The following is a 26,775-nucleotide window of genomic DNA, read 5'->3' as shown; positions in this document are numbered from 1 at the left end:
GTACATACCACAGACAGTAAGACGAACGAACGGATTGGAAAAGCTTTTAAGCTGTCTCTGAAACTGGTAATAAATTTAAAGGACGTTGCGTTCCTGTTCAAGTTCATTAGCATCTACCGAAGCTTAACCGCATAAAAAAACATCACCAAACCAAGGAAGCATAATAATTTCTTCGCATTGTCGTACCTAAACGTACAAGGTTTGCTGGGGCAGTGTTTATACACGCAAAGTAGATTAATGTAATTTTCAAATAACTACGACATGAAAAACCAATAATTTGTGTTTAAATTAAAGCTATAACGCCATTTGCAAACATGTAGAAACGCAATATCCTGATATTGTTTATACATTGATTTAGCATTCCTAAGGCAATCTCATTCCCGTAAGAAATATATCCAAAAAGCAACCGAAATGTTTGCGTTCTAATCATGTACAAATCGTTCAAAATTTGTAATAATTTTGTTATTATTGTTGAAGATTACTAAAACATTTATCGAAAATTGAATTGTGATATTAGTCACCGGCATGCATCAGATATTGTCCATCTCCATCTATTGATTTGTTTTCCAAATCTCTACCTTAACTGATAAACCTAATTTTAACAAAATTCAGAAAACCTCACCTACTATAGAAAAGCCATAAAACATGCTTTTATGGATGCAATCGATTTTTATGGCCCTCTCAAATTTTTATGACCGCCCATCATTTTCAACCGCGATAGAACAAGAAACCATGTTCAAACGTCTAGGACAATGTGCAATTTGAGGATGTTTCGGTTGCCTATTATACAGGTTTATTTCCAATCTGCGATAATTTTCTACATTTCTCCGCGATCCATCAACACACCATTTCTTTTACAATTATTCACTGTTATTAATGTTACTGCATTAAAACATTGAGAATGGTATGATTTTTACCGGCGAGCATGATTTCATCAAAGAGAAACGATAAATTGTTGATTAGTTTTTTTACGATTTGCTTGGTGTGATTTTTACACACGTTCAGTGGCTTTCCAGTGACTCCACAACATCAGCAAAAAAAACCACCATTCACCCAAAATTTAGGTTTTTGAAAATCAACCATTTAAATCATGCTTTTTAACCCAAGAATTGCATACCGCACTAAAGTTATAAAGTAACGCAGGTCCGATCACGGCAACTGAAAGAAATTGGTCCTCGTCCTATAAGACATTCATTTCATCTGCAAATCCACCCGAAACGACATAAACCAGTTCAAGCAGCCAAATTACGACATCTGAAATAACCATTTCCTACTGAAAAATTATCAACACTTTTTCAAAACTCAAATTCCCTTCGTTACATACATTGCAAAGACCATAACAAAATACCTTCGGTAAATAGGTCATCATACTAGGAAAATGCTCTTTATCTTTAACTCAAACTTCTTTTTTCATCTCAGTCATGAAGTATGTAAGCCCCTGTAATCACTAAGATTATTTCATCAAGCCAACGTAATTCTTTTATTTTACCTCCTGTAAAATGCTCGCTAGAAAATTCCGTTTCTCCATTCCTTTGTATTCTACCATCTACACCATCGCACACTGTTTCAACTGCTTACGTATAAAATATGGTCACCCACTGTTATGCTTCATTCAATTTTCCGACCATTTCTTGTCTACGGTTTGCCGAACTTTGGTTTCGCATACGATTTCCATCTCTATCTACACATGTAATATTTCAACGAATAACAAGAAAAACACATCCCTAGCCGGGGATCAACATCACGATCACGATCACGATTGACCCTAACGGTACACGGCATATAAACACTTTCTTCCTGCCTTTTGTAAACCCCACAAATCTTGCTATATATCACCACGTCCCTCGTGTTTACTTCGACACTCAAGAAGCTGTCCGCAGCTTCCGGACACTCATTCGCTGCTCGTAAAGTCTCATTCGTCCCAAACCGACAGCCGTAGGAGGAAGGCTCCATCCCATCATCTTAACTTTTAAATCTCATCTAAACCCTGCAGAAAACTCCTCTTCTTTTGCCTCAGTGCACTAGAAAAGACGATGCACGGGCAGTGATGAAAGAGTGGCAAACTATTTCTGCCAGATGGATACCTATCCCAGTAATAGCCAACCTCCTAAGCTTCTTTCATCCATTGATTGCCCTAGTTGCTGGCGTCTGGGGAACGTCAACGCCTTAGTTTCAAGGTTTTCGTAAGCGATGGGCAACGTACGCTGGAGGCTCTTTTGTCTTGTCGAAATGGCCGCACATAAAAAAAACACTCACACACACACCGGAAGGAAGCTATCAGCTTCCATTTTGCAGTCAACTAACGACCCAGAAAATGGTTCATAAAAGAAAAAGCAAGTGTATGGAAACCAGAAAAACAACAAATCAAGCTAAAGTAACGTCGATTCACTCGGTGTATACTTGCCTCGACCCACGTGCCCGCTTAAAGATATTTGTTCCGATTCGAGAGTTTATCCGTCCCTACCGTTGCATCTTAAGTTTAGCATTGCTTCCAGTCATTCTGCACTACGATAAACAAACAAAAACTAACAACACATAAAACCCGATACAACATCGATCGAGTAGAACCTTCGATCGAGTCGCCTCCAAGCGATACTTGATTTGTGGAATGCTTATACACTTGCTAAATCTAATTTATTACAAACCATTTATTTTCCTCTAGAGAGCCGTACATGAGGGCTACTCTGGTTTGACGCTTCGATGCTTCGTCCAACCGTCGTTTTATTTCGAAAGATCACATGAATTTACTTTCCTTTTTCCGTTTTTAATTCCCAAAAAATATTACATTTGTTAGATTATGGTATATTTTTCACCATGTTGCTGGCTAGTACTTTCCACTACATTCTCAAACATGGAACATCTAATAATACTTCTGGCAAGCCACATAATTATAGATTCAGCCAAAATAGTCAGCCTTCCACAAGGAGAATACTCTTATCTATCGCACCAATGAGGAGCCACGCGTGCCATTTGTTTATGCAAGATGATATCGGTCGATAAATTCGAATCGGCGTGAGTAGCAAATGGGTTGATTACACTATTACAATGCGAAAAGTTTCATTCGTTGATCACATTAATAATTACTGCTCGCATAGTAATGATCGAATAGAATAAACCCAAATAAACCCTATCTACGCTCCACGATTCCAGAATTGATGGAATGGATTCCCTCGTATTTCTTACTATGCATTCCCACATGTTTCGTTGTAGTGACGAAATGTATACAGATGCTCGAACCAACAGTGGTCTTCGTGTTAATCTCATTAATAATGTGAGAAAACTTTAGCGAGTCTATCCAGAACAAATTTAATTAAGCTGTATAATACTGCTATTGTACAGCAAAATTAACACCAAATATTGCAATTGTCCTTGTAAGTAATCTTGTAAATATTTTATATGCCGGTATTTAAAAAAAACATTTAGATATTGATGGTTTGGACAAATATTTCTCGTGTAACATATTCACTTAAATGTTTGAAAACGTGCTCTGATGTACATATTTTTATTATTCGCTCACGACTATACTAGCTGTTTGTGAAAGACACATTGTTATAGAGTTTGAATTGCAACCAAAATACCACCAACCTAAACTCTTATAATTATAAGATCATACTTTTCTTCCCACCCATGTCGTTGATCATAAACGTGACGATGATGAACGAGATACCGGTGGCCAACAAATTTTCTTCACGTGCAATCATGATTATAAAACTTTCTATTATGAACTCACTTCTATTCGCTCATCATCACCAACTCTTTCACAAGTTTCCTACAAAAAAAGCTGTTAAATTTTCTACTGGTTTGCTTTATTCCTCGTGTGCCATCCATAAATAACCAACCATCTAAGCTGGTTCTCTTCTTCTTCTAGCTAACTTGCTTCCTCTTAAAGACGGCACTAAGCATCCGAGCCTGCTATTGTGTGAAGTGCATAAATTTACATACTAATCCCCCGCGGTGCACGAACTTCCGTGTGGCTTCGCAACGAGGTTTGTCAATCGGATGGCACTGCTCCTAACATTAACGGCACTCGATAATACACATATGCCCGTCCATGGAAACTTGCTTCCGTTCTAAGTGCATTTGTCCCTAGAGCGAGCATAAAGTTAGGAGCACAGTTCTTTGTTAGTTTGCCACCTCATTGCACCAAGATTTTACGCACATGGTGCGGGCTTACACTTCATCATATTCCTCTATCCAACTGCGGTCCGTTCTTACATGGCATTATTATGCTACCCTTCAACAACAATTACACCTGGCAGACTTACATCCTGAAAACAATTAACGCTTTTTCTTTCAAAAAGCTTTCATATTGAAGGTGTAATTAAATACTTAACAACATTGCCCTGTAGAACACCTACACTTTGGTACAGTTCCTTGTTTCGTTTTGCTCACTAGCATACTACCATGTTATCTTGAACATGTTTTTGTATTTCAAATATGCACGAAAAATATCAAAACTGAGATATTCCTATGTTTTTTGTGATGAGTATGTCTTACAATACCAAAGTAAACTATTTAACATTTCGAGATGGTTAATGCAATGTACGACTTGAATACACGCTTCGTTTGAGTGTAAGTAAATCTTAAACCCTTGACCAATTCAAAAACAAATATGATGTTTATTCTCATCATCACCCCATTAACCTTCATTGGAAATGCACGTATTAGAATCTTTGAAGGAACGGGAACACTAAGAGAAGAAGAACAGAATAAAATGTTGAAAGATTGGGCGTCTCCATCATGGATAACATAATACAGTAATCCGTTCACAATATTGCATAGAATCCTGGCAATTCAACACCAATAAATCTTTGGTCACTGTTATTTGTTCATGAAGGGTGAAGGTTTTGAACATGAAGGCCAGGCCACATTGCTGGAATCTATTACAATCTTAATCCAAAGTACAATATTAATAATAATATTAGTTTGGACACATTTCTTTATCCCAACAGTGAAAGGGGCACCTTACCCCGAGTGTTCTTGGCCTATCTTTCGCTGTTAAGTGCTGTCAGAAAAAAAAAAATATATATATATATATATAGTTATGTCCTGTACGTCTTGCCGAACCCTGCGTTACACTGGTGTGCGTGCGATGGATGCTGACACGACGGCCTGATCTGTAATCGGGCTCGCAAACGAAATCAGATCGGTATCAGCACCCACCCGAGAATAACCTCGACAATAAAGCTGTGGTTCCAAAACCTTAACTATATATATATATATATATATATATATATATATATATATATATATATATATATATATATATATATATATATATATATATATATATATATATATATATATATATATATATATATATATATATATATATATATATATATATATATATATATATATATATATATATATATATATATTATATTAGAAAAGTACACTTCCAATGCACAATCAGCATATAACAGACAGGACGCCACCTAACATAAATGCATCAAGAATCAAATAATTTTACATGTTCTTTGTTATTAAACCTACACAAATGGAAGGGTTCCCCATTACTCATCTGATATATGATCCACACATGATAATATGCAGTCCAGTAGTGTATTGATAGTCGATTTTCACACGGCAGGACCGATCCAAAATCTCATTCCGACCATTTGCTGGTAACTAGGACTGACTATCCGGCTACTTGGTAAAATAATTCGATACGCTCTGACCATTCTTACGAAAAAAGATTAATGATAATAATTATTTGTCTTACTACGCTAAGTTTTTGTACACAAGCATTACCTTTAAAATAAGACGAGTTTTTAGATCATTCTACGCAAATAACATAAATTAAATACTACCAGCAGGCTGTGGAATAAATATAGTTTGCATAACGAAATATGAAGAGTCTACTAGTAGCAGCAAAATGACAGTGCACAGAGCAAATCATGAACAGTTTGTTTGTTTTATATCCACTAAGACTTCAGCTTACGAACGCAAGGCTTGTAGGGATTGTAAACTGTTTATGGTGCCATTTCAATGTCGATTTTACCTTAAGCTTTCACTGAGGTATCAGCACACAAACTGTGTTACCATGGAGGATTCCTGCACCTGTGAATCTGAAGCTCTACCCTTCTGCCCTACATCAAACGAAGGTGCAATTTTGCCATTACCTAAGCACGCACAAATCTCAAGCGAGTCGTACCATCCAATCCCTAGCGAATATAACATCCCAAGAAACAACGGAAGAACCATATATTTATAACTTTCTTTCCCTTTTCTCACCTGTTCCCTCATGCTGTTTCCCGCGTTGGACTATTCCTTCTGTTCTACCCCGACATAGCACCCGAAGTGGCCATCGTGGACGAAGAAGGTGCTCCACTATACGATAAGTACTATGAGGTTGGCTCGACGATAAAGCTGATGTGCAAAATCCGACACATCTCGATGTTACGGTCAGTCGTTTACTGGATACACAACGAAAACATTCTCAATCACGATACAACGCGAGGCGGTATCAGGTAAGCGTCATCATCATCATCTTCTTCTTCCCTGACTTCAATTCATACTGCACTTACCATGTTTCTTCAAATACCATTCGTCCAGAAGTCACGTCGATTGTTTACGATCAGTGGATCAGATTTCGGCCACAACTCGTACACCCGTGAAATGGTTCATTTATGGTTTGCTGCTTCACTCAATTGCAAGACCCTGTAAACAAGAACAATACGAACGGTATTTTACTACAACCAGTAATTCTCTTACCGCGGGTTTCATCTGTTTCTATTTAATGGGTCAATTATGAGTCTCATCTGTGGAATGTTCACGTGAAGCTATAGTAATAAGGATACAGATCTCTGTAATACCTGTGCAATATCTGTAAATCCACCGAAATTACCATTCTCTTCCATCATAACACAATGAGTTCCGACACTTAGGCAAATGAGATAGCATTATAGTACAGTGTGGGTACCGAGACACGAACCACTTTGCTTAAAATAGCTTTACGTAAGCAATTTTATAAAGAATGGTTGCTTTATTTAAAATCATGCTTTTTTCCTTAATCACAATAGTTATCATTAGAAAAAAGTTTTGAAATTAATCAATGATCGAACAATAAATATTCAAGACATACGTTATACTGGCCGGATCGTACTTGGCTCATACCGTCGTACTGGCGGTGTCGTAAGCAGCGCTGCCATCATGATATCATGAGCTTGTATTTAAGTATGTCTGCGGGGGTGTCTTCAAAGGCCGTTGAAATGTTATGTGCTGCGCTTGTTGTAATAGATGCTTGTGTTGTTCTGTCATCAAAAAAACTCTGTAACTTCATATCATATCAATAACACATATAAGATTTTGGGAAAACTTACAAGCAGATAATTCGTGCACAAACTAAAATCTTTGATGAGTTCATTTTCACCCGTCCTATCAAAATCTATTTTTTTTCCTGGGTTTATCTGTTAATTTTCATAGGAGGAGACCTTCTGGTCTTCATACATTCTGCTCCCAACCAGCGAGGTTGTCATTTGAAGTTGTCAATGAATAAGTCCTACTAAGCATAATTTTATATTTATAATATATACTAACATGACATCTTCCATATCTCATTAAAATTAACGGTTTAAATGCCAGTCTTAGCAATCATAGCAATTTTATAGATAAATTCATTTTCTGAGTGCAAACATCATGTTCGTATTGCGTAGATTTGTAGCAGCCAAACGATGCTGCATCACGAATATTTCCTCTTATCCATCATCCATCAGTTACGGTTAATCAACCCGATTCCATTCAAAGGACAACGTGATCTGTTGCTGTCAGACAATGACCAGAAGTCTGAAGCAAAGAACCATTTATTTTTGCTGTATGCGTACTATATTGTTTGTCGACTATCGGTATGATTGTTGGCCACTTAAGAAGAGTTCGAATGAGAAAATAACGCTACGGTGTGCAGAAACCCGTGAAAATGTCATCTATGAAACGACGATTTCAAACATGTTTTTTTTTTTGGAAAATCCTGATAAACGAAAATAACTCAGACCCAGTTGCTAGAAACCCGAAACCAGCTTAAAAGCTATCTGGCATTCTATCATCACATGCATCAACGATTTTAACCTTCCTTTCATTCGAGATTGCCTTTGATATCTGCTCTGAAGAAAACCCAGCAGGAGGGTCATTTTGGAACAGACAGTCTGTGGTTCTGCTTCAAATAGTTGTGCTACTAAAATAAAATCACTTGTTAAGTCGTTATTTATTCATCAAACCCTTAATGAGCACTCAGCCCGTCTTTCTTGAAACCTGAAAAACAATTTATTCATAATGAAACACGAAAATGATTGCCCTTGCTAAAGTCTGTGAAAGTTTTTATTTAATGTCTAGAACACACGTTCCGAAGACCATTTATAATTTGGCTAGTTAAAAGATTTCTTTTAAATAAACCAGTATAAACTATACATCTATATTTTGAACGATCAGTTTCCTTATACTTTATTACTCCCTATCATTAAGAAGCACTCTCCTAATCATAATACCAACTTTAACTCGCGAATATTTATTGCATTTTGAATTTTTCAGTGTAAAAACGAATTTAACAAGCATAGGAGCCAATTCAACGCTCTTTGTAGCGAAGGTCAATCGGCAAGACTCCGGCAGCTATACGTGTTCGATAGGACCAAACCAACACTATTCCATCTCCGTGCATGTGCTCAACGGTAAGTATTCACTAGATGCCCCCATCCCTTTCGTACCACCATCGCTGCAAACTTCCCATTTTTGACCGTGTATACAGGACCCTGGAGAACTAAAGTCAATTTACATTCGACACTCTCTCGGTGGGTGGCAACGCCAACCAGGCAGATCGATCGACCCAGCTTGGTTTCCGAAACCAATAAGCAACGTTGAACAGCAACAGTGTCAAGTCAGCCAGCATCGATCGGTTTTTATTCGCCTTTTATATCCCACCACATCCGTTTTTTACTAGCGGAAAAGGGCAAATAAAGCTTAATTTACCGACGGATTTGGCATTCGACCGGATTTCATATCATTATCGATCTGCGTGATGTTGCCGTGAGACCGGCATTCGCAGCACATGGCTATCGTTGATGTGGTCATAACAGAGAAGAGCACACTGTCCTATGCAGCTGTATGAATGTAGCAGATACACGCTAACAGGAAGATCGCCTAAATAGATTGATATATTACCTATTGGGCACTTCCATGGGAAGCTTTTAACATGCATCATTAATTTCGATCTATTGCTGAATAGATACATTTACCAAATTGAACCGAATATACCGAAAGAATTGCGAGACATGGCAATCACGAATAGTAAAATAAGCTTTAAACAATTATGTACTGTACTGTTTGTCCTGTGCTCCGGTTTTTTTTCTTGAAAATAGGAAGAACCTCCTGGGCGTATGGACTTATTTTGCCACGTAGCCGGATAGTCAGTCCTTGCTACGGGGGATTGGTCTGGGTGGGATTTTGGTCCGGCCCGTTCGTGTGAAAACCGGCGCCGCTACCATCATGCAATCGGGCCGCCTTTTCTGGAATGGTCTATTGGCTCCAATATTTATTCACACCGTTTTGCAATTATTCACATATGTTTAGCATTGCGGTCTTGCATTTTTAAAGGAAAACGTACCTGTTTGAACTTTAACTTTTGCGCAATTTCACTTCTTTTCGCTGGAACATCTATCGCTATTGTTTGAATGTACCTCTTTACCGCACTTGAAATGGTTTCAACATTCATAGCGATTCTTGCTATACATCATACCTGCGAATAGCACCTTTATGTTGATTCCTATAATAGTAACCGTATCATCGTTACGGCATCAGTGGCTTTTAGTGTTCCGTACATGATTGGCTTTGTTTCGGTCGTTTTAAGCAGTACTCGTTTGCTATGTGATCGTTTACGACACAGCACATAACATGGCTTTACTGTTATCGTTAACCCGGAGATGAGTTACGATTGCACATAATCCATTTGTTCTCTTTTATTGATTTGTTTTTCCTTTTTTTCCTACTACATCACCTACCATCGATTTATTTACTTGTCTCCTATGTTCCAAAACGTTGAGATGCAGTAAAAAATGAAAACGTCAATGACATTGACCATAAGTCACATGCACCTTCGACTATGCATCCTAAATATATCCTTTTTGAACCAACACCGATAAATTTCGATGCCTTCGACAAATCCAGGCGCTTGGTCAAACCGTGAATTGTGCGGTTTGTACCACATTTCCATTTGAAATTTACTCACCCAGTTAACAAACCAACAACGGTTCGAATCCCATTGCCTGCCATATCCTGCTGACTAATATTTGACAGCCTACAGAGCGGGATGGGCGGATTGGCTTTATTGCTTCGCTAGCGGCTCCATTTTACATAAAACCAGTGCCACCCTTTTTGCAGCAAACATTCGATCTACAAACCGACCCCGAACAACCCGAGCCGATAAAAAGGGGTATAATCCCAAAAGCGGTTCACTTTTTACGCATTTACCACAAAGGAAGAAGCATTCAACCATGCTGACGATCCTTATAATCCCTTTACTAAAAACTTATTTAATTTCCTCATCCCAAACTCAGTCACATTGTATCACAACCTTCGTCGGAAGTGCGACCACGTAAGTGTTTGATTTGTCGAAGGGGAATAACGATTTTCTCTTACACTTGAACCACTCTGTTCGCGGTTGTTTGAAAACGTAAATAGCAACTACCATCATCGGCGCTAAATGGTAGAGGAACGTATCGTGAACATCGGAGCTCTTCTTGCGGCAGATCGTGTGCGTACATATAAATCCATTACATTTCGCTCCATTACATTAATGATTCCTCTTGATCGCTCTTGATTTTACCTACAACTACCAACTAAACCATATCTGTTTCATAAACGAAAAATCCGTCGAGAGATAATTTTGTACCAATAAATAATTAATATCAATTCATGGTGAAATTAGACTTTTTTAATAAAATAAAACTACACATTAGTTCATTGTTTCATAACACCAACGACCATTGTACATACGGTAAAACAAAACTTTCACTATTACATCCGTCTAAACCACAACTCTAAAAAATATATATTAAAGTATTAATATCGGTTAATTTCACGGCAGTAATTCTCACCACACACTTTTACACTACATCGTTGGATTTCACAACCAAATATCTAATTGAATCTATCCAATTGATGAATATACCATGCTCACGAAACGTAACCTCCCACCGCAACAAAGTGATACACCCCAGGGAGCATTTTCGAACCACGCATAAGTGAAAATTTGCTTTATTTCTCAGAATTATTATCGTGCTTCCCAATTCTAAGCTAAGCCGACTGGAAAACCGAAATAAGAAGCTCGGTAAAGATCAAATGTATGGAAAACTCGCACGAGACAAGTTAAGCGTTATAGTGAAAAAATATTGCTCTTCGGGGAGTCGCATGCCACGTTGATTCCCCATCGTTAAGAGGAAACGTGGCGGTTCAGCTAATTGAATGATGTGACAGCTTTATGAGCCTACGCCATTTCAATACAAAAGTGCTACCAAGTGTAAGGAGCATCGCAACTATCATTGGTGTGATTAATTACGTAATTTTTGCCAAAAAAAAAACAATTTTCTTCCTTATCTCTGACCTACTGCTAAACAAATAATTTTTAGTTAACTCTTCATATTTCATGAAAATTATTGTGTTGATACGTGTTTAAACACACAAACTATTTGTACGGTTCGATGGGAATGCCGCTGTAACCTTCGCTACAGCGTTTCTTTAAAAACTAATTTAATTTTATTTTCTATATCCGTTCCCTTTCTTCTAGGCACCGCCAATCCGTTCGGAATCTATCAGCGATCGTGTGCCTTTCCAATTATTCTACAAGCTGTGGATCTATGGCTTGTTATCAGGAGTCTCTTCTTCCTGGTGCTCAAACTATCCGTCGGAAGATAATAGTCGGCTTTATCGTAGTAAAACAGGGTATCGAACCACCTGCCCATGGGTCCCAATTCTTTAACCTGCCCGTGTACATGTGTATGTGATGCACTCTTAAATCCTTCAAATCTGCACATTAACAAAATATAAAATTCTAACAACCAATGCATCTACGTAGGGTTAGGATCCTTGACATGAAACTGTCCGATGCATTATAACAAATTATTTGAAATAGTTTGTAGAGCAATGGGTTGATTGATCATGTGTTTTTATTCTTGATTCCTACTGGTTTTTGTGATGATTTCTGTTTCTGTGTTAGAACATGTTGATATAATAATACATCTGAAAATAACAAGAAAGCCAATGAAGTTACCAAAATTTTCATTACATATCGTGGAGGCATGCGATCATAAGACTTGTTAACCCTTCATGGTAAAGCTGTAACCAGCTCTATACTGATTAAAAATGTGGCATCAGTAAAACAATTTGATGTACTTAAATACGACATTCTATACAATTTCTAGCGTTAGGCGAATAAATAGCAGATATGTAACGAAAGATAGCAACTGCAGCATTTGTTATAAAACTATCCTACCCATTGTAAATTTGCTTACCTACATTTGTTATTTTTTATACAATTTTATGTTGCATCTTCGGATCTGTGATCCGGAGAGTTCGAACAGCATGAAAAACAACACCGATAAATAAAAAGTCATAGGAATGTATTTTAATATTTTATACCACATACTGAAACACATGCACATACAAACAAACACAACAAATACATATACATATATAGCCCCGTAAAAGCCCTAAACTTAAAAGATAGAACTTACCCGGTGCTTACCTGAACTCTATAAATGATATGCCGTGCTAGAGAAGGATAACCAATGAAAACATATACTAGTCATATTTTTATAGCAAACAGGACAGTAAAATAATACCAAACAGCCAATCCAACACATCGCGATAACAAACAACACTACTTAAAGTAATAACACTTTACTCTCTACTCGACTGTAAAACAGGAGTTACAACATACATATGTATAGGAGTTGGTAAGCAGAAGGGTAAGCATGGTGTGTATATAGTATGTTAAAATAGTTATACCAACGTTTTTGTTATTGAAATAATTTAGCTAATATTCGTTTAACAATAGTACGTAAAGTGATTATTGCAGATTGCAGATGATAATATATCGGTCTCATAATCCGTCGATATACAGAAAGCGCACGCACCAAATGCATGCTAACTTTTTGACGATAATCGTCAAATATGAACTAACAACAAAATACATGTACATTAAATTCAAATTAACAACGATAGATAAACTAGCAAATTCAAACTGACATGGCATTCAAGCATGTGATTTGAAACATGGAAAATAACGTAATTTGTTTTGCAAACGCAAGGCGTATCATGTAATGGAAAAATGAACGTGAAAGGGGAAAGCTAGACGAATAAAATTGGCAAAAATATGCAAATGTTTTATAAGATTGTAGTTTTTCTCCTCCACCGAGGGCCTCGAAAAGGCGAAAAGTAGACAAAAGTTTTCCTGGCTTAGCTTAAGTTACGAAAAATTGTCTTAATATGGTAATATTGTTGTAAATTCATTACATTCCGTTACAATTCAGGTTCGTAGTTTTCATTGGATCCTTTATCCCGTTTTCCTCATCATCTTCGTGTCTATCTATCTGTCGTCGATGTTGTTTACCTGTTTCAGTTGCGCTTTCTTGCTTTAAAAGCTAATAGCTCATTAATATTCGTAGCTGCTCTCATTCCATTCGTACTAATTGAGTACAATTTTTCACTTAAACTGCCAACGGATTAGCTTAATTAGGAATCTCGTTGTATTTAGTGTTTTGCTGGTTTTTTCTCATTTCCTTTTCATACTGTTTTATCTGTGTCGTGCGAATGGAAGACGAATAATTATTCACCACTTTCAACGCTATTTTCCTGGATAAACAGCTAGATTTCGCATAATGCACCTTACAGCTAATGTATGAACATTTTGTTAATCCGACAAATTTTCGTGTTTACCCATTCAGCCTTCTTATTTTCTAACTTTCATGTAGTTGTTCTTCTTAACAGTGTTATGAACATAGCTGCATAACAGCTACCGGTGCAGTAATACTTTTTCAAAATTCCCTCATTTCAGCAGGAATCAAAGAATCATTGAAAACATCAATCACGAGACTTTAGCAACTTTCCGAAAGAAACAAAAACATTTCTGTACCATTACGTATCATTAGGTACATGTCAAATATTTTTCTAGTCAACGAGAGGAAGTGTCATTTTTTTTTTGTTAGAATGGCCTGGCAGTATCGACTTATTTTACCACGTAGTCGGATAGTCAGTCCTTGCTATGGGGGATTGGGATTTTGGTCCGGTCCGTTCGTGTGAAGACCGGCGGAACCATGGAAGTGTCATTTATCTTTTGTGAAATTAACCATTTACTGTCGTGAAATCTATTTTCACGAATTTACTTTATTTTCTTACAGACAGATATCGTATGCAAAACCCCGAATCAGATATTTAAATTTCAATTTTGGTATTAACCAAATCTATTGCGTAACGTAACGTATTGGTTAACGTATTGGTGACCAGGCCATGTCAGCACGACGTGCTCAACAATAAGAGCGGGCCAAAGAAGAAGAAGAAGATTAACCAAATCTATGAAATATGTTAAACCTCGCTTGGTGAGCCATAGATATTTTATTCCTTTTCCATACATTAACTGATGTCGTTTTTTCAATGGTAATATGTGTTTACTCCCCGGAATTTCAAGTTCTACTGTTTATTCTTTTCCCTTGGTTAATGTTCATTAAATTTGTTTATTAAAATAAAACCTTTTGCTTTAAAATCGTTTTCCATAATACATTGTGTTGCCCTTTGTCCACAGCAGCTAAATTATTTTCAATCATAAGAATAATCATACACCAGATTTTACATGATGTACCATGTCTTCGTGTAAATCTATCTTCCCTTATACATATTAATTCTATCACCTGGCCATCAAATCAGCCGAGCGATCAAGATGAAAGTGTCAGATGAAAGTGTTAATAAGTCTTGAACGGGCAGACGGGCTAGATGGAATTTTGTACACGGCCTTTCGTGTCAAAGATTGGTTCCGATATACTACCGGATTCGTAAGGGTATTATGACCATTTCATTCTGGCTCCATATTTATTCTAATGCATAGTATGGTTTTCATTGATCTTTCAAGCATCAAAACTAGGAAAATGAGTAAGAATGTTAGTAAAAATGTGTTGACAAAAATGGCTCCATATTTATTCTAGTTTAGTACATAGTATGATTTTCATTGAACTTTCAAGCATCATAACCAGGAAAATGAATAAGAATTTTAGAAAAAATGTCTTGTAAACTTTTTGTGGCGTTGAGCAGAATCAATTTCATAAACGTTCTGTGTCGATCCAGCATTATGTACCGTTGCAATCAAATTATTTCAATTAAACAGATTCACGTCATTCGATGCAATGAGGAGATGTTTCCAACAACAAAGAAAACTAGCTAAAAACTCGCAAATGGTGACTACGGAACCTTCGAAAATTTAATTATGACGCTTTATTTTTAGCTACAGACAATTCAATTGATACTGAACATGGAATAAGCGAGCTGAACTATTTATATTACGTATGTGGTCCATTGCGAAACATTCAGAAGGAGGGTTCATCAAATTTGTAGTCTAACTGTTTATGACATGCTACTCCAATTTCGTTCCAACAACACGAATAAACTCGTTCTATGTACATAGCACCATTCAGTGTTAAAACACTTTTATAAATAATTGTTTAAAATAAGTTAGCAGCTCTTAAAATAACTATTGTTTTAATTTTATAAAATTAATCATAATAACTAACAAAAACTGAAAAAATCACACAAAACAGGGCTAAGGTTGGCTTACTTAAAATATCTTAAACAACACTTTACAACGAATGAAATCTTAATCTAAGCTCCACTGGCCATACTTATTAAAACGTCTGCACAACTTTTAGACTAATTGAGTCCAACTTTCTGAAAGGACAACTTAATTCATCTGTCCCAGAAACCGTTCAATTATTCTAAAGCTACTGTCTTACGCACTCCTGTTGACTTGCTCCGAATGAATGTGATGGAAGTTTGCTGGAACATGGTATGATATCTACTCACCACAAGCCTTACCACTTATCCTGTGGTTTCAACACCGTTAGAATGTCTTTAATAGTTTCTCAATAGCTTCAAGGTGCTGCGGTACGGAATGTTCCACCAACCTTTTTGTTCCCCGCACCAAGAAGTAACATCATCTATCTTTTCGAGCAAATGTGCTGAGTTAACTTTAAGCATTTGCCCACCTCAATCCCACCACCTAGCTCTACTGGTTCAGTGCGAAAATCATTTGTACAAGAGCTGAGCTACTAGTATAGAAGTACATAAATATTCTGCTTGAAACTATTAGCAATTTCCCTACCTAGACCACCAGCTTGGTGGTAGCTGTTCAGAAATGGGAAGGCAAAATCACTCCAACTCACACAAACTATTCTCTAGCGCCCGAGGCCAGCTTTAAATGTCTTTGCTCGCAATAGAATAGAATCCACAAAGGTTTCTTATTCACCTTGTTATTTAAGGTATTTTCTATTAAAAAGTTGTATTAAGTCGTTATGGCTTTAAAACGCACCATGCGTTCTGTAAACAATTGTGCATTGTAATAAGAGTACTACAAAACATAACATTTTAATTGAAAGCTAACGTATAATCGTTGTTCAATGAAATGCTGAATCGATGTGTGTAGCACTCGTTTGTTCTGCTGCCCAAAATTATCGTTACCGTAACTTGTTTACGACATCGTCCTGTTTGTTTGGGCCTGGGCATTTTCCCAAACCAATAAAACCATTGTTTTTGTGGCTTGATTGCATTCGCAATCAAAGCGTTCAGTTTCAAGCGGGAATCCCCCAGTTGTTATCGCTTTGTTTTCAATCTTAACAATCACTGCCTTCCATCGCATTCCATCCATCCACCTGGCGTTACACATACAAACTACAAGCGATCGGAAACAGGAAACAGTTACCCTCGTCGAAAAGGTACATTATTTCCGAAATAAATAACTTGCACCACGATAACGATCGGTCTATCGACAAGAACTGCAACACTTGCATGCCTTCTTGTTGCACACCAAACGGATACAATTGATTGATTATTCTAGTACGATTGCTAGATGGGTGCAGACGTGAAACTTTTCATTTTGGATTTTCTCATTTTGTACCAACTGTTTTGTATAAAAAAGCAACAATTCATATCAAATTTTAATGGAATGAAATCTATAACTTACTCGTGTATCGAATTAGAAGTAGTTTCAGTAGATATGATAATTGCAACTAATCAACCTGTATAGGTGAACAAAGTTTTTAACGTCCTATTTGTCATAAAACGTCCATTTTCTACTCTAAATAACATGACCTTTTAGGAATAGAAACCTACAAGAATTACCTTTTCTATAACATGGTTCATATTTATAAGTGCCGACACTTCAGAAGGTTTGCGTAACAAAACGAATTTCAATGTTTTTTCAATGAAATATATAGACGACAGATAACACAGTAAACAATCTACTGGTAAACGACTAAATCAAATTAAAATCCAACCAAAGGAATGAAGACTCATGGTATTGAAAAAGGGTTTTTTTTTTATTTTTTACTTTTTTCATTGCATGCACAAAGCAAGGAGAAAAAGGTCCGGGATTGCAATGCACATCTTTATAAAAGAAAATTTTAACAAACTAATTCGACAATCTTCGGCCTCTTCACAGGACGGTACTAATTCGGCACGGATGTTATGTTCTCCGGCAACCGCATCGCGTACATCTAGTAGTCCAGTATCCTTTCGCAAACTAATTAAACTTCATTGACTTCGTTAGCGAAGGTATTGTCGAAGTACGGATATTCCCTCGAGGTGGCTGCAAAAAGATCACCAATCACGTCGCTGTAAAGGAAAACGGAGGAATAAGTCAAAAATGGCTCAAAAAAATCAGTCAAACCTTTTTATTCCATCCGGATTAATATCACAAAAAACAACCTTCCTCAGCAAAAACTTTTCTAAGAAGGTCTACAGAAAAGAAGCAATGATTGTTATGAAATAATCTATTTGTTGTGCTCTCACCTTTTGCGATCCATGAAATAACCCATCCGGAATCCTTTTGGCCATGCTGGTGCAAGGCGTTTCGTTTCACAGTTTTGCTTGTTAGGCATGGCTAAAAAGTCATATTTGAACGCGCTATTGTAAATGTATGGACAAAGCCCATGTGAGCCCTTGGGGTACGGACCGGCTGCGTCCTGTGATTTGCCGCAACGTCCCAGATTCCAGTTTTGGTGGCATTTGCGCTCGTGCGTACCGTAGTTATCACTCGTGTGGATGCATTGCACATTTTTCGCGGCTTCTTTTGGATCTTTCTCGCGATACTTCTGTTCTCCATCAAAACCGGGGCCAGCTGGCTCACAAACTATGAAAACAATATCGATCGAAAAAAATCATGTCACAACACTTGCCAAACCTTTGCTCTCACGATCATTCCATCAATCATATACGCACCATCCAGCGCACCCAACTTGCCGGGACCAAACCTTCTTAACGAGTCGAACGCCAGATGGGCACCGTAGCTAAATCCAAACATATAACCATCATCGAAATCGTATCCAAACTTCTCCAACTGGTGCAGCTTCGTCACCAACACTTCCGATATTGGCAAGAACTGGCGCACCAAACCGAAATAGTCGTCGTGGCGGGAGAAATTGTTGTAATTCATGCAATAGATACAACCGTTCCGAACGGTTGATAGATTGCCTATCATGTCTACCAGCCATTCCGTCTGGCAACTCTCCTTCCATCCGTGCACTATGACGGTAAACGGATCCGAATTGTTGCAGCCCAGCGCTTCAAAATCCGCAAAGTCCGAGACAACGTTCGTAGTCACGTTTTGCTCACTGTAATATCCACACAGATGCAAACAACATGGAAAATGCGATTTTGAAAAAGGCTTATTTTTACACGAGGCTTTTTTGAGATCAAAATGATATCCTGCCTTTACCTGTTGTGGATCGCAAACGTGATTAAGTTTGTATAAAAACTAGCATCTTGTGCAACGACTGTCATCTCCAACACTGATGCTATTATAGCAATCAACACAAACCGACTCAAACCGCTTCGAAAGAAATGTGCACCCATTTTTGCGAAACAAAACACTACACGCTTTAAGCTCAAACTCAACCGTTTCTCCACCGTTTGTCACTGGAATGCCAAGATCACTCTACTAGCGAAAGCTTTTATGGGATGAAATTCGGAAGATCACACTATCAATATGACCCACTTCACATTTGTTGACGTACTCATCAACGCCTCTTTTCCTCTATTTTGAAATTTCTCATTGTAAAACACAACCCAAAGAGAGCAAGCATGCTTACACGCCTAACACATTCAAGATACCGTGCAATAGAACCAAAGCCCACACTCGAAACTATGACCCAAAAGAGTTGAACAACTTTTCCTTTATTGAAAAGAATCAAACAAAACTGTTCAAACTATCCACCCGAAACAACATTCTTCATTTTATAAGCTTGATCAATGAATATACTTTTTTCACCTTTATTCTTCTACTGCCAAGCGCACTGTTGGCTAGAACTTATGCCATAAAAAACAACAAAGTGCAAAGAAAAATAACACAAAACCAGTTTCGAAAGCTGTTTAACCACCAGTTGGTAGTTTGCATAGATATTTCTATTTTCACTTTTATTTGCCATTAGCGTAAACCCAATATTCAAACGATTAGCACATCGTTTTCAAAGAACCTATTCAATGCATATATGGTAGTAGGTTATTACATTGCTTTCTATTTTTGTGTCACTCTGTACGGGCCACGGTTATATATGACCACGACGGAAGATACTATGCGATATTGAACAAAAACAATATTAGTCTTTATTAAAATTGAAAAGTGATTCACATATTGGCTATATCGAACACATCAAACATCTACCAATGTTATTATTGCGCTGTCAATCATATACATCATAGGTTAATATTTTATTTGCACATATACCTCTATTTAGTACATGAAAATCTAACAAAAATATGACCTAACCGAACATTAAACACAATGATAAATTACTTTTTCAGTATTCTGTTAAGAAAGTATAATTTTACACATAGTAAAGATTATTCAACATTTCAATTGATTACACAGTGCTGAACCTTATTTCACTCACATAATTTCTATTAATGTAACCTTTTATGTAACATGTAACTGTTAGCATTGAGAATGGGAATCAAATTATCATCCAAACTTGCTTACTTCGGAATTTTTCCTTTTCATTTTTATTATTTATTATTTATTTTATTTATTTTTCAGAAGTGAATAGCTCTTATTTATCAAATTTTATGTTATATAAAAAAAACAATTCTATCATTTAACGAACAAACAATCTTTGTTTAAACTCTTCACATTGCAAGTACGCCTGACAAATCTTTATGGTGTGCGAATTGCCTAACGATAGGCGCAAACACTGTCAGTTAATTTTTTCGCAATAAATTCTATCACTTTCATTTCTGCCAGCTTTTGATGCAGTCATTATAATGATAGCTCGCTAAATATCTCCACTAGAAATACACTTTAACTGCTATGCATGATAAGATAAGGTATGATAATAGTGTGTTGAACTATTTGTATTTTTTATAGAAACCTTTTCAATTGCCCACGACTAGTTCAAATAGCTAATCAGCACACAACCTCAAACGAGTTAAATAAAATAGAAAACAAATAGTCAAATAGCAAACAAAATAGAAAAGGTATTTAATTTAATTGAGCCTCTTGACATCAAACGGTACACATGTTTGCCGGGGATCAATGATTTAACAAGTACAGGCAGTCCCCGAGGTACGCAATTATAGCGGACCGCTATAACCCGGGAAAACTCCGCGTATCTCGAATTTCCGCGTAAGTCGAATCCGGTAGTAAAATCGTTTGTACATCAAAGTTCAAAGTACTTTCTTCTCTGCCCTTAATTTATTCAGCAAACCAGGCTTTTTTTAGAATACATTAAAATAAACTAAAAACAAATGTTTTATCTGACAAAGGAAGCTATTTTAGACCAATTTTACACCTTTATGCTTAGATTTTGTGCTATAAACTAACTCAGCTGTCAAATTTCCGAAAAAACCGCGAATCTCCGAATCCGCGTATAAGAGGAACCGCGTATCTCGGGGACTGCCTGTAATTGCTACTTATGTGTATTTTTCCTCAATGCACTTATATATTGAAATCGTTCATCAGCATTTATGGATCACATTCAACTTAATTATTAACCCCGCAATTGCTCATTCTCGAGTAAAATATTAAGGTTATTGAGAAAACGGAAAGCCGTCTAAATGTTGTTTATTATTCATTTAACTAATCAATTATTTATTTATTTACGTCACTTACATTGATGTATTTTCCTCCTTGAGATTTGCCTTAAGGCGACTTAAGCGACTCTGTCGTTTGTCTAATACTGCAGTTGAGTTTCAGACAAAAATCTATTTCACTCACTTGAAATTTACATAGCGGGGGTACAAGTACAAATTTACAAGTCCATGTTAGCTGGTTCGTTTCAGTTAAACGTGTTCCTTATGAAGTTCCAGCAAAAAATTGATAAAAAATTATAACTTTTTTGTCCAAGCCCTGCAGTTTGCAGCTATCGTATCAGTGTACGGAGAAATTGAGTCAAGTGCCCTCTGCATATCTAGAAAATTAGGCCCTATGTTTTGCTTGTGAGCAGGAGTTCAATTTCTGTTACGAGAAGTATTAAGCAGTCGTTAGTACCCTTTGATTTCCGGAGACCAAATTGAGTATTTGTTAGAAGCTTGTTGAATTCCAACCATCCAACCAACTAAACAAAAAAGAATCATATTTACTAGGAGTTTCCTCAGGCACGACAATAGATATATCAGACGCTACGAGTTGTATCTTGATAGCGGTTTACCAAACTTTAAAATAATGACGTCTCTCAATGCGTCCTGAAGTCATCATCTTCATGATCTATCTGTTATTTTGCATTCTATCGACTACTTTTAATTGAAACGGGAAGTTTCGACCATCATTAAACAAGGTACTAAACAACTGAACGTTAAATTTACTTGGTGCTGCTTTTTTAACCAAAATCCAACAATTACCTCATTCTTCATAACAAGGATCTATGTGTTGTTTATGATTACCTACTTCCGCATCGTACAGTGTAAATTAATGAATTTCTCCTTGCTTCAAATGCACTTGTACGAAGGAAAGTGTTGAATTACGAATCGATACGATATTCAAAAATAGCTTACGATGAGAGCGAACACTAGATGGAGAGTATTTATTCACCATCCGAGTTTGTGAGCGAAACACACCATACTGCCGTGCCACCATGATCGCGATCAACATCATACTCAGTTGTACTCATCGTTTATTCGATATCTGACGTTTTAAACTATTCGTCGACCGTTTGTAGTGCAATCTAAGAATGAAGCCACTTCCGTTTGGCAAGTTAATATAGAATAGCAATTGACGATCTGATAAAGATTGACTATATTATGTTGCAACAGTAATCTTCCAAAGCGGCTATCACCAGCTCTCTCTTGGCAACGCTGACCCGAGTGAACATCGTTGTGTAAAAATCTAGTGATATATAAATTTAGAAAATCATTAGCTCGGCGCAACCACAGCTGCCGCCGCACAGCAGGCATCATGCTGCCTCGTGAAAACAGGGCCCGTGAGATGGTTTAATGTCAAAACGATACCAACATTTCCACGTTTGCAATTACAACCACAACGACACTTGCTGTTGATGTGATGAAAAATCACTTGGATGCGATATAAACTGTGTTTCATTTCGTCAATAGAGCTGGTTTTCCCAATACAGTAACAAACCACACCCTACATTTCTAAGCAGTAATGGAATTTCTCATGATGATACAGGACAACATGATACTGCATAGTGAGTCGGATTCAAAACGATGAAAAACGTGTTGTTTAAGTGACTAAAACTCGGATTAATTATAGTTCCGGAAGTAATAAATAATGTTGCATTTTTGACAACAACAAACTATGCATTATGCAAACATAACGTTCAGGTTTTGGAATACAATTGCCGTTTAAAATAAAGTGCTACGACGGAAATTTGTAGAAGGGCTAAATACGTGTAGAGAACCGTGAAAGTTTTATGTGAATGCCCTTAGATAACCCGTTAAGAAGTGATCAATTTCTGCGAAATATATTTTTGTAACATGTATTGAAGTGAGAGTGTAAGTGAAAGTATTTGCCAATTTGGATATATTTACATTCAAACACACATACATAACACAAAGTAAGTGAAAAATTAATTAATGTTTATGTTTTGGTTACAGATCGGCCATGATTCATTTTCATAACCCTTATCGTTAAGTGCTCTCTTTTTCATTTGAAGGACAACTTAAACGACTGAAACAAAACAGCTACGAAAACCAAACAATATGTACGACATCAAACTTTTTCATCAACAGCTCGATAAATTAACGTTATTTTGACTTGTATATTAACAAGAGAATATCATACCAAGGCGTCGAAACTGGTTCCATCAACCACAAACCAAAACGCTATTGAACTGAGACCTGACAAGATAAAATATAGATTTTAAGTATGATTTTCATCCGAATGTTATTGTATCGCTTTGTTGGAATGACATATAGAAATTCCTATGGTGTGACCAGTTCTTTTGTAATCATAGAGATTAAATTACAACTCCTGCTTATCAGATTTATGAACTCCGACGCACTTATCGGGGTTGTTTATTTAATAAACACTTTCAAATCAAGTGATTTAAGATTAATCACAGTCTATAGAAATACCTCTATGTAATCGTGCGTAGCTTACGACATATCGCGAAGTCCACTGAAATAAATCATCTTCGACATAAATTCACGATTTCAATATTATGACATCTTGTTTAAGTAACTCTTATCACATACAGTTCCATTTGCGTCAACATCACATAAGCCCCACAAAAACAGTTGTCAGCCTTCAAAACGATCGCTAACACAAATCAAAACGATGAAACAACCATACCCTGATAAACAGCACGAATAACAGATAACCGCCAATATATTGAGGGTTTAAAAATAAGCCGGGGCACACAAACATATACCACGATCACCTGTTGGCTCTGATCATAACGCTCGTCCCATATCATGAACATTCGCATCAGAAGGACCTAAAAATAAAAAAAAAACTTTCATTTGACATGCAATATAATACGGCATACAACAAAAATACCTAGAGACTACAGGTTCATTTCCTGTGTAAGTGAGAAGCGTTTATAAAACGGAGTGGAAAAAAATGTCAAGCAAGGTTTCCACGTATGTGTGCAGTATAGAACATGATCCATTAATCAGAAATCAACCATTTCCATCAATGCATCTCTAATTATCTATGTATGTGACATTGGAAAATGGTGGCGAAACTAAAAATTAAAACAACTTGTGAATGAGTTGAAAGTATTACATTTCCTTTACTTTCTCTCAATGTCACCCTTTTATTTTGCCCGCTGTGATCAACGGTCTACTCGCCGGTGCGTATGTTTATTTCGGTACATCCTCTTGTGCAACGTAATTAAATTTGTCCTTCAGAATGCGGTTTTTGATAAATAAACGATAAAAATCGTAGTTTCTTGTTTTCATCCTCCCTACGTTTTGTTCATATTTTTATATTTGTTTCTTTTTACCTTTTTTTCTTGTTTCTATAACGCAATTCAATAGCAGCTAGCAACGTGGAAGCATCAAAATAATGATTACAAAATGAGGTCCGCAGCCTAGCTTTGTGCTGTTATCTTAGTTAGTGAATTACAAAACATCGACAAACATGGCATCTTCGAAGAAATCTAGTGGAAGCATCCACAAAGTTCGCGAGTTCGAACTCGATAAAGTGGTCCTGTCTGACGAGTTTGACATCTTACAAATTGTCGGTGAAGGATGGTTTGGGAAAATACTGCTCGTAGAGCATCGCGCTACCGACACAGAGATGGTGCTAAAACTGCTGCCCAAACCATTCGTCTCACTGACAGATTTTTACAAGGAATTTCACTTCAGTCTTATGCTCGGGCAGCATAAAAATATTGTTACCACTTATGACGTCGCGTTCGAAACGGCCGGATTTTACGTATTCACTCAGGAATATGCACCATTAGGTAATGCTACATTTAAGCGCTAAAGTGCAAGGGAACTTAAGGTTCTCTTTGATGTGTTCCAACACTTTTGCAGGAGACTTAACATCAAATGTTTCGGATAGTGGGATTGGTGAGCTACACACAAAGCGTGTTGCCAGACAACTTGCGTCAGCGATCGATTACATTCATCAAAAGTGAGAAAACAATAATGGTTCCTTTTTTTGCCAGCACTTACTTAATTGTTGCCGTTACTGTTTTGGTTTTCAGAGACCTTATCCACCGCGATATTAAACTGGACAATGTGTTAGTCTTTCGGTCAGACTTTGCACGCATCAAGTTGTGTGACTTTGGCGAATCAAGGAAACTCGGCGAGGAGGTGCTGAGGCGTAATGAATGGCTACCGTATAGTCCTCCCGAAGTGTTGCTAGTGAAAACGGATGATAAATACAAGTGAGTAAGTACCCTTTCAATAATTGCGCAGCGTGATTACAACTGTCAATTTGTTTTTGGTTCCTTTTTCACATCCAGGACTGATACGGCTCACGATGTGTGGCAGTTTGGCATAGTATGCTTTGTATGTCTTACAGGCTGTTTACCCTGGCAAAAAGCGTCTCTTGATGATCCACGATATAATCGTTACCAGCAATGGCACCAGGCAACTCTTACGTTTCCGATGAAGCGTTGTCCAAAGCTTTTCAAATTGCTTTCGGCAAGGGCGTGCAAGCTTTTTAAGAAATTTCTAGATCCCCGGTCGGATCGACGGTTAAAGACGCTGAGCGATTTACAAAAGTATCTCGATGATCGGTGGCTTGGGAAAACAGCCGAAAAGGAAATGGCTGAAAATGAACCAGACGAATTGTGTCCATCGATGTACTCGTTCCACAGCAGCGTCGAGGAAAAAAATAAACTTCTAGGAACACTGGCTCAATGCGGCATCGAGACAACTGTCGATCGTGCCGCAAAGAAAAACCGCATACGAGACTGGATCCAATCGTCGGTGATCGTAGAGGAGGAGGAGGAAGATGACTCGGGTTCGGCTACACCTTCATCGACCGTTTCACGAACAGCCGTCCCAGGACACGTGTCTTCCGTGGCCGCACTTGAACGAGCAGAGAAAAAGATCAATTCGACCGTGAAGGAAGCATCACAGAAACATATCGATCCACGAACTGGAACAGTGCAGGTCGGGCCAAGTGAGATGGGATCAATTACGGCGCGGGATAGTAACAATAACTGGTCTTCACCAAACATTAACGGACATTCAATTACGATAAACTCTGGCAAACCGAGCCTTCTCGCAGCTACGCACGGTCTTGTGAAGGAGGCATTTAATACGGTTGCATCAGTGACGGTACCAGCGACAGAGACCAATCGCAACGGTTTGTTTGATAAAAAGAGTAGCATACAAGACAGTGGGTACGGTAGTTTGAAAGGGGGACCCATAAGTGGACCCAATAGCAGGAAAATTTCCAAATCACCAACACTTCCCAAACGATCCACCTTCATACGATCTGAGAACAATCCCTATGAAGAACAAGAATCAGCAGAAGAACGGGATAGTCAGAGTTTGGAGTTTGACGAACTAGAAACCGATCGTGGATCGGATGGTTTTCTCAGTGCTCTACCCTCCAAACAGGTGCCTGAGAAAACACAAAAAAGCGCTTACGACAGGATTTTCTTTCGGAGAAAATAG

At 37.4% G+C, this 26,775-nt stretch overlaps 3 protein-coding genes across 3 annotated transcripts in view; 2 read left to right on the top strand and 1 right to left on the bottom strand.

Moving 5' to 3' along the window:
* Positions 1–11,901, top strand: part of LOC128707544 (uncharacterized) — a 37,385-nt gene extending 25,484 nt beyond the window's left edge. The window contains exons 5-7 of the mRNA XM_053802501.1: positions 6,296–6,473; positions 8,527–8,663; positions 11,774–11,901. Of these exons, the coding sequence (XP_053658476.1) occupies positions 6,296–6,473; positions 8,527–8,663; positions 11,774–11,901 (443 nt within the window). The remainder of the gene's footprint in view (positions 1–6,295; positions 6,474–8,526; positions 8,664–11,773) is intronic.
* Positions 11,902–17,771: 5,870 nt separating this feature from the next.
* LOC128708236 (pancreatic lipase-related protein 2-like) lies at positions 17,772–19,098 on the bottom strand. The gene is made up of 4 exons (XM_053803196.1): positions 18,962–19,098; positions 18,466–18,857; positions 18,037–18,376; positions 17,772–17,859 (listed from the first exon to the last, which is right to left on the bottom strand). Exons 1-4 carry the CDS (start codon positions 19,096–19,098, stop codon positions 17,772–17,774), a joined length of 957 nt encoding a protein of 318 aa, XP_053659171.1.
* A 5,680-nt stretch (positions 19,099–24,778) lies between these two features.
* Positions 24,779–26,775, top strand: LOC128706822 (serine/threonine-protein kinase meng-po). Its single transcript, XM_053801763.1, has 4 exons — positions 24,779–25,103; positions 25,177–25,276; positions 25,350–25,532; positions 25,611–26,775. Exons 1-4 carry the CDS (start codon positions 24,779–24,781, stop codon positions 26,773–26,775), a joined length of 1,773 nt encoding a protein of 590 aa, XP_053657738.1.

This window comes from Anopheles marshallii, chromosome 2 (assembly GCF_943734725.1).
Source record: "Anopheles marshallii chromosome 2, idAnoMarsDA_429_01, whole genome shotgun sequence".
NCBI lineage: Eukaryota > Metazoa > Arthropoda > Insecta > Diptera > Culicidae > Anopheles > Anopheles marshallii.
Note: the sequence above shows the minus strand (reverse complement) of the source record. Positions and strands in the feature narration are given on the sequence as shown.